Raw genomic sequence first — 9262 nt, forward strand, 5'->3', positions numbered from 1 at the left:
AAGAGAAAAGGAATGAAGACAGTGTCAGAAATCAAGCCAGCTGGGAAACTCACACTGAAACATGTAAACACAGTCCTCAGAGGACACAAAAATGCTCCAGTAGCACTCTGCTAGATACACTCAGCATCCCTTACATGGAGCAAAAGATTGTCAGTGTTCATGTAGAACAATATCTCAAAGACTGGTGGCATACACACATGAGATTCAAGGAAAATCACAGACTGCCAGAAAAATCAAGTRAAAAAAGGTAGAGTTAATTACTACATCTTTATATTCTTTTCAAGGCTAGAAATATGCCAGCCCATGCACTTTCACCTATATTAATTTTTCAAGCAAATCTATGACAATGAGTGATAAAAATTAAATGCAAAATATTATCATAATAACTAACAAAAATAAAAATAATTTTATATTGATCTTTATAATTTTATTTATTTACAGTCCCTTATGTTATATAGTTAAGAGATCTCACAAAGACATGCTAGGATTAGATGCAACTGTCCTACTGAGCCATAAACAAAAGTTGTATGGAAAGCATCTTAGGAATGGTACAAAACAAGAGACACAGCAAGCAGCATAAAACTTTAGAAACTTTTGATCACTGCCTGTAAAAATCAGAGACAAGTATTCATCCATTTCCAGTAACTCCACAAATGTCAGGCATGAATCCTCTATACAGAGATATTAACATATACCATAAAAATTACTACATACTGAAGAAAAACTTAAGAGCCCTTTTTTTACAGTTCTTCAATTCCAGTAACATTGTCTACATRTTTAAATATAAGGGGAGATGTTATGTAAACACACACATTACCGAAGAGTTCATTTGAAAAAAAAAAAACCACTGCATAGGACATACCCAGCGAAAAACMCAGCTTTTCACTCATAAAATTCTGTAAATTACATTTCATGCACAGAAGGAACAGACCCTCTACACATACACACAAAGGCAAGTACCATAAATTACCCTTCCTTCACATCTAAAAAAGTGATGTTAGGCCAAATTTCCCTTACCTAAGTTCAGATACCTTACCTGAGGTGTTTACAGGAGGACTSCAGTCACCCTGTAGCCACACAGGCTGTACCTCTTTCTCCACACGCTGTCAAGAGACCTTGAATGAATACTGATTCATATTTTGGCTGACAACAACAACTGCCTAAATTATACAGGATGATACATAGGCACCAATTAAATTATGCTTTCTCTTATGGAAATACAAATACATATGGGAATATATATATAAATGGTTCCACAGTCTACTGTTGGTGTATGAATATTCCTTCTGCTCCAATTTACAAATACATGCATACAGAAGTATGTACCCATTCAAATACAGATGGTTCATATGGTGTTGCATTTCAACACCCTCAAGGATCAATTCTAACAAAAGATATTCTCAAAACTATTCAAACTCTGGTACAGCTTAAATAATCTACAATTCTTGCACTCACTCTCAGAAAAAGCCACACTAAATTAGTAACAATTTCATAATTGAACTCCTATTTTGCCAAATAATAACCAGCTGCTGGAAAAYAATGTTTCCCAGAACAAAAAGAAAATAGCAAATTTAAAGATAAATTACAACTTAAATAACTATTTAAACAGTCTCCAAAGAACTTCCTCCTCAATCAGAGTGGCCAGCTAGAGGCATCATCAGGAAGCAACAACTCTAYCCGTAAGTGATGAAAAAAAAAAWAAAGCTAGTAATAAAAATTAACTTAATTAATTAAAYTAACTTAATTAATTAAATTAATTMATAAACAAAAATCAATGTGTTTCTTCACACAACAGTTTACAGGAGGGTGTTACACTGCAAAACACTCTCWGCACTTTTTAAATTCTGCATAAAGGTCATGAGGCCTGAAAAACAATCCATAAGTTCTCACTAATAAGAGAGAAGCTGTAACATGCTTTCTTCAGAAAACAAAGGTACAAAGTCCATACTTGTTCAGTCTTTTTTGTTTCAGCTCATGTGTTCTGCGCCCAGGACTTCTAGCATACACACCCTTGGTTTCTTTAGTGAGCGCATCATGTGGATGGCATTCCCAAGGAAGTGTAACAGTAAGGAAGTTCTATACAAAGACAAAACAGTAATACTAAACACTGAAAAACTTAAAGAAGTGATGAGGTATTTTGACTCATGACAGTTTTAATCAAGCCCCTATTTGCCCTGTATCATTTTACCTACAGTGTGAAACCTACTTATGTTCTTTGTATTTTTGCATGGCTGACCCTAGAAAACTCTCAACCTATTAAAATAATTACTAAAGCTTTTCATTTTTTTTGCAGAACACTGGTATTGGTCATTCACTCGGAAGGACATTAGCTTTCTATATAATAACTAATTGTACCTGGTATGTAAATTACAGCCAAACTAAAACCAAACAGTTATTTTCTGCCTACAAGGAACAGCAGGCATGAGTATTTACTACACACTCCTAGTTTCATAATAAGCATTTTCCAGTGATTTCTCCTACACTTAATCATAAAAATCCATACTGTGTAGGCCTTTCAGATTACTCTTACAGAACATTCAACAATGCCAATACATTATACCAGCAGCCTACCAGAATTTTAGACTTCATTCATGAACCAGAAATAGAAGTTCATACACTCCCAGACTATCTACTGAATCAATCCTTTTAATTTTTTTAATTTTTCAAAAACGTCTTTGAAAATGAAACCAGTTAGCAGAGATAAGAAGGCAAAGCAATTTTTCGAATTTCATTCTACATCCAAAGTATTCCACCAAAGATACCTGCACTAGTGAATCAAAATKTAACAAGTCAAATTCAAGTCAGAGGAACTACCTTCTGTATTCTAAATGTGTGTGAAGTTTTAATAGGATATACTTACAAAATGGCCAACATTGAAATGGAACTCTAGAGATCATCTAGTCCAATCACCTGCTCAAAGCAGGGCCAGCTAAAGAAGGTTGCTCAGATTACTGCCCAGAGTATCAACACAGACAGAAAATCCACACCATTCTCAATCCATCTGTCAGCTCCCAGGAACCGTGCCCTACTGTCATGACCTTTCAAGTGCAGCTGAAGAATCACTGCAATGACATCAACCAGCTCCTGCAGCACTCTGGGATGGACCTCATCAGGTACCATGAACCTCTACACATCAGATTTACCTACACATTTCAGTCTGACTCACCCAGGCTAAGTCTTCCTTGAGCCAGATTTTCCCTCTGGTCTGTTGGACTTGGGGTTCTTGAAGGCAACACTTAAAAMTGAAGACCACAGCAAAGCAGACAGTGAGTGCCTGTTCTGCATCCTTTGTCATTGGATTTCCCACCTTATTCTGGAGAGACGCACATTTTCCCTTATCTTGCTTTTGTTGCTGATACACCTGTAGAAGTTCTATTTCTTTCTGCCCTGCACATCCCTCCCCAGATTCAATTCCACATGGTCTTTGGCTTTCCTAACTTCATCCCTGAACACTCAGGCTGAGTCTTCATGGTCTTCCTGAGTCACYCAACTGTGGTCTCACTTCTTGTAAATATCCATTTTATGTTTGGACATTGTCAGGAGCTTCCTATACATCCACACAGGGCTATTATCCACCTTTTCATAATTTCCTCTTCATCAGGAAGAACCATTCCTGACTGTAGGGGGGCAAATTTGAAACAAATGCCACCTGCTCCCCTGGATCTCTCTTTAACACACCTCATTTTCTCGAGGCTACTCTATAATGCAACTCAGCCTATTAAACTGCTGAAATGTTTTTGCCAAAGACAGCTGCTGGGATCTTCTGGGAAACCTCTTCATTAACACTCTATTATGTAAGCAACAACAGTTTTATTGACTGAAACTTGGAAGGCAATTTCAACACAATGATCCCTATCCTTTGCCATGTTAGTTGCATCAAAATGAATTAGCAATATAATCTGAAAACAATTTTATTACTTTCATAACTCACTTTTAATGAAGCACTTATCATAATCTAAACCTAAAACACATGGGTAAATGGAAAAAAATGTAACTGTTAAAATCTGCTCCACCTGCTAGACATATTTTTAGTAAGATTTGACTTGCCACCACACTAAGCATACTTTTTAAAKGTGTGTGCCTCATCATCTGACACACTACAATATCTAATGAGAAAAACAAACTGAGCTACAGAGTAGATAGCTAAAGAATCACAAACTACTCTGGGAGTCATGGTAGCATTAGCATCAGAGAAAAAAGTCTCAACTGATAAAATATGGGAAAAAAAGACCCTTCAAAGAAGTTCAATTTTTTTCAATAGATTAACAAATTAAATTAAGCAATTTTAGAAAATTAAACTCTATGTAAAAGTATACAGTTTCATTAAAATTGGCCTGTTACCTGATCTGTTCACTGTACTTTGACATGTCTTTGTTTAATTTGCTGCTACAAAATCTAAGGGAAATGAAAAGTGAAATTCTGTAATTTAGACACAATTTAATTTAAAGTGACAAAGTGAAAGAATTTTTTTTTTTAATATAAGGGAACCAATGTAAGAGAGTTCCAGCTGAAAACGTGACCTTCCCAACCAACATTGCTCYTTTTTAGTGCAGTGCGCAAAAAACTTCATCAGAAGCAAAAGCATTATTAACCTTCATTTAGCARAACTGAAAAAATTAAGTGCAAATCATCGAGAATTTAAACCCACCAGTGTCTACTAGCAACAGAAATCCTGCACCCCTTCAGGGCACATTGAGAAGAGCTCTATCGCCACTTACTGGGCAGCTACAGAAGTTTGTGGTTTGAAAACAGCAGAGAGGATTGCAAAGTTCTGCACAGATAGGCAACTCAGTTATATTTCTTCCTGCTGTTAGCTCTCACATTATACTTCACTGTTTATCTGCACCTTAACCACTTCATAACAGTGCGGCCAGAGCCAAAGGCTCACCTACCTCYCCAGTCAAAAAACACTGTAATAGCAAACTGCTGTGTTCAAAATACTGCGGCAGAGCAGRTGCATTCATGCTGGATTTAAAACAGTGTAGGACTATCAATACAAAAAGCCTGGATCGGGATTATTGGGTTTTGSGGATTGCTTTTTGGTTGGTTTTCTCTCCTTAATTCCAGTCTATGTGGGAACATCCATACTTGGTGTCTCAAGATGGATAACCCAGGAGTATTTTAAGTTTCCTATAACCAAAAAAAAAAACTCCCCTCTACAACATTCTCCAATAGACAATATTCTGTTCATAGAAATAACAGAATACCCTGAGCTGGAAAGAATCCACAGGCACCATCAAAGGCCACCTCCTTGCCCTGCAYACAACAGCCCACAGAATTGTACCATATGCTTGTTCCCAAAAGACTGAGTGTGTGTTTGTACATATTTGTTTCATTACCTCTTCTCACACATCAAAAGAGCATACAAATGTGATACTCCTTCCACAAGTCTGGCTTTTCTTCCTGCTTTGACAAGATCACCCATTCACAAGATGTCTGCAACACTGCCTACTTACCAAGTTTCTAGGTCAGAATCGCCTTAATAAGTGTTTTTCACAGTAACACATCCACTGTGATGATCAACTTCGTTTAATACCTTTTTTCTGGTAGACTCGTCATCTTTCCTTCCATTCCACAAAAAATACAAAACATGGATCAGAAATTGTCATCTTCATCAGTTTTTCAKCTGTGTATCAGTCTCTCTGCCTCAGATTAACAGATTCATGCACACACATTACAGCAGGTACAAACAGCTCCAGAAAGCTGGAAACCCACAGCGGGCCACCACTTCCCAAATAATCTCCCAATGCCACTCCCAATTTGTTAACAGACAAATTAAGCAGGCTGCATAAATTCAGGCACCCAAGCTCACTCAATACACCCTCCACCAGAAAAGCACTTGAGAACCACCTTACAAACACCRAACAGTGACATCTCATTCATCCAGAGTTCAGAGACTAACTAAACCCTGGTGGGGCTTTTAACACCACCATTGCCTTCCCTTACTAGAAAAATAAGCTAAGCAGACTAATAAAACATAAAGGTGGTAATGATTATTTTAGCTAAGTTAATAATGGGCCCTCTTATAAAATTCATTGTATTAATTTTCGCCATGCACATTTCCTCAGAGTCTCTCTACCATAAGAAATGAAGTTGAATTTTTAGCTTTCCATTCTTTCCTTTATTTAGCCCCCTGCTTCTTCATGAGTTTGTTCTCTTTTAGGTTCCACTTCAGTCCATAAGTAACACAACTAAGAACCAACCTTTGTTACTCACTAGTGCTGGGTCCTTGCTTTTCTTCTAGAATCCTACACAATCCAACTCAAATCCTTCTTTATCTGTTACTTTACTTTGATTATTTCAGGGAAAAAAAATCTAGCTTCAATATTTATTTATTTACATGAGTCTGGTTATGTTGTACAAATGTATATTCAAGAAATAGAACATGTAAGCCTGAACACAATCACAGCAATCCGCAACTTTCCATCAGAAAGAGTAAACATTCCTTTCAGTCTCCATCTTCAACTTCCCTGTAACAGTACATCAAGTATTCCACCTGTTTAAGTAATAAAAGCCTCACACTGTGAGTTTAGCTTCTAACGTCTGTGATTTTTTTTAAGAGAAAGATTTGTCTGAAAATTATGTACTCTAACAGCACCATACCACCATTGCTGCCCAAACTGTCCTGGARTAACTGATGGAAACTAAATTTCAAGTGAGAACTTCTGTTAAGCCTCAGATATGAGTATTAACTTCYTTCTCATACCTGTCATAAGCCATACAGTTTCTCACTAGTTCTTACAAGCACTTCTGATGAGAGACAGTTCTCACTAAATTCACAAAAATGCTTATATTGCTACTTATGGATGGGTTAAGCTTTTGTATTGTTCTCTAACTGACAGSTAATGGAGAAGTCAATTCCTATGACCAAGTGAAGATATTAAAGCATCAAAAATTATCTGCTGTTTAGTATGTCCCTGCCCTAAACCACAACAAATTACTGGCTGCTGTTCAAGAAACTCACTGCACTTTAAAAAACATACCAAAAAAATAAAAAAGAACAGAAAATATATACAACATCCAAAGCTAAATACTAGGAAGACACAAGCAGAAGTTCTAGATAGAAGACARAAATAAAAAACTAATCCCTGTTTTATTTTAAGTACAGGATGTATTAGTGATACAAGATTAGAATGAAAATATTTAGAAATCTCTATATTCCGAAAAGATCTAYTTTTCTATAAACCACTGCATAATTTATTTCCAGTGTTAAAAACAAAGATGTGTATTGACTATTAATTTGTATAWTGTGTTTCCAGTAACCCACTTTTGCAACTACTGCATTAAATCTATTGATTAATACAATGACAAAATGCTTAAAACTTACTTATTTTAACTTGGTTTTAATTTAAACTCAGCTTTAAAAGGCTTGAAAATGTTACTCAGAAATTGCAGGCCTCAGGAACACAAAAGAATCAACACAACTAAATTCACTGAATCAACACAACTGAATCAACACAACTATTCACTCACTGAATAGTGTCACTATCTGAATAATCAGTAAAAGGAGGAAACTGTATTTAAATATATGAAAACAGGCTTTTTCCCAAAGAGATTTGGTATTTACTCATCACTTTTTTTTTAAATCAGACCAAACCACACACACAGGACGTTTATTATGGTATACTCTAAACTGCTTTAAACTTACAATTTGTTCTCTCTTCCGYATTGGCCAGAGAACCCTTTTTAGCATGACATTTTTAAAGGCGGAAAGTTTGACAGCCCAGGAGCACATACTGACATCATGGTAATRTTTCTACCAGGAAAATAAGGTTATCTCTAATCTGGTACAATCAAGTGAAGATGCTCTTAAAAGTAAACACAKGATACAAATTTGTATGTCAGCATTCTGACAGTTCTAAGGGGGACTACTCTCAGAACTGTTTCTCCCCCTCCAGCGCAGATTTGGCCAAATTATGCAGTTAATATGTAATTTACAATCCAACTTTTCCCTCTTCGAACTCTCCTCTACTCCAAAGGGACTTCTTGCTCGAAGTGTAACAGGAAAATGGAACCACTTTTGCAATATCCTTCTAGAACTGCCAAACTCCCAGGACTCAGAAGGCATTCAGAGCAGCTCCAAGAACCTGACTTTACAAAGTATTAAGCAGATTAACAGTGCATTAGCTGCTTGGAAGTGTTTGCATGGGCACTATGCACAAGCAAATAGGCTTACTCTCAGTAAAAAAGACACATTTTCAAGATTAGCTAAAGCATTACTTAGACTATGGTTTATCACATTGCACCTTATTTACCCTTTCAGCTTTCAGATCCAACCAGCTTTTCATCTCTTGACTTCTATCATCTTTTTTTGTTGTTGTTATGAGAACACACAAAAATAGGTGCAATAAGAAATTTGTTTCTTATTCTTTGTTTCTTATTCTTTGTTTCAGCTGACACTACCAAAGGCAAAAACTTACTTAGTACTAGATACTAAAAGCAGAACGAAAGAAATAATCCTTTTTTAATTGAAAAAGATTAATTCAATTACTAACGAATCACTAGTGTTTAGAGAAAGGATTAAAATATGAGGCACCTACTCAGTCAATGAAAAAAACAGCAAGAAAATATTAGTACCTCCTGTTTTCAGCCAAATTTGCACCTTCATCCTTGAGCTCCTTACTTCTCCTCACACAATCTTCTAGAAGAATTTCCTTTCTTCTCTTAGCTGCATGCAACCAGTTAGCATCATCATCGTCACCCAGATCCTTGTCATCCGCAGCTTCTGCCTCGAACTGCTGAGAAGTAGCTTTTGAGACCTTCTCACCAATCTTCCTCTTCCACCCAAAAGAAGCCATCTGGAGAACTAGGAMAAACGCATTTTCAGTAGTTAGGTAATAAAGCTTTTAAGCACACAGCAGGAAAATCGCACCTCGAAGCTAAAGCAGCAATACAGAGGGGCCCTCCCCCACAAAAAGTCCTGCCCATCGGCTCCCCCTGAGCCGTCAGTGAGGCAGGCAGAGCCCCGACCCCCGCGGTGCTACCTGCCGCTGCCCCCGGCCACAATCCCGGCTGGAAGCGCCGCGCCAGCCCCGGCCCGCGGCAGGAAGCGGAAAGGCGGGGCGGCACGGCACGAACCGGGCACAAGCAGGAAGGAACACGGGGCACAAGGGGCCCCGGCGGCGGCAGGGACAGCCGGGAGCTGTAGTTCGCCCGGCTCGGGATGGCGGTGCCGCCTCAAGGCCGTGAGGCGCCGTGCGAGCTGAGCAGCGGCGGAGCGCGGAGCGAGGGCGGGGGAACAGACACCCGGCGCTGTGGGGCT

The 9262-nt window shown here is 37.9% G+C and overlaps 1 protein-coding gene across 1 annotated transcript in view; it reads right to left on the reverse strand.

The window, feature by feature from the left end:
• Window positions 1-9068, reverse strand: part of TTC33 (tetratricopeptide repeat domain 33) — a 43389-nt gene extending 34321 nt beyond the window's left edge. The window contains exons 1-2 of the mRNA XM_057364712.1: window positions 8985-9068; window positions 8578-8806 (exon numbers count right to left, since the gene is read on the reverse strand). Of these exons, the coding sequence (XP_057220695.1) occupies window positions 8578-8798 (221 nt within the window). The 5' untranslated portion in view covers window positions 8799-8806; window positions 8985-9068. The remainder of the gene's footprint in view (window positions 1-8577; window positions 8807-8984) is intronic.
• Between the last annotated feature and the right edge of the window lie 194 nt (window positions 9069-9262).

This window comes from Malurus melanocephalus, unplaced genomic scaffold (assembly GCF_030028575.1).
Source record: "Malurus melanocephalus ecotype Western Australia unplaced genomic scaffold, MMel_1.1 scaffold_41, whole genome shotgun sequence".
In the NCBI taxonomy this organism is placed as follows: Eukaryota; Metazoa; Chordata; class Aves; order Passeriformes; family Maluridae; genus Malurus; species Malurus melanocephalus.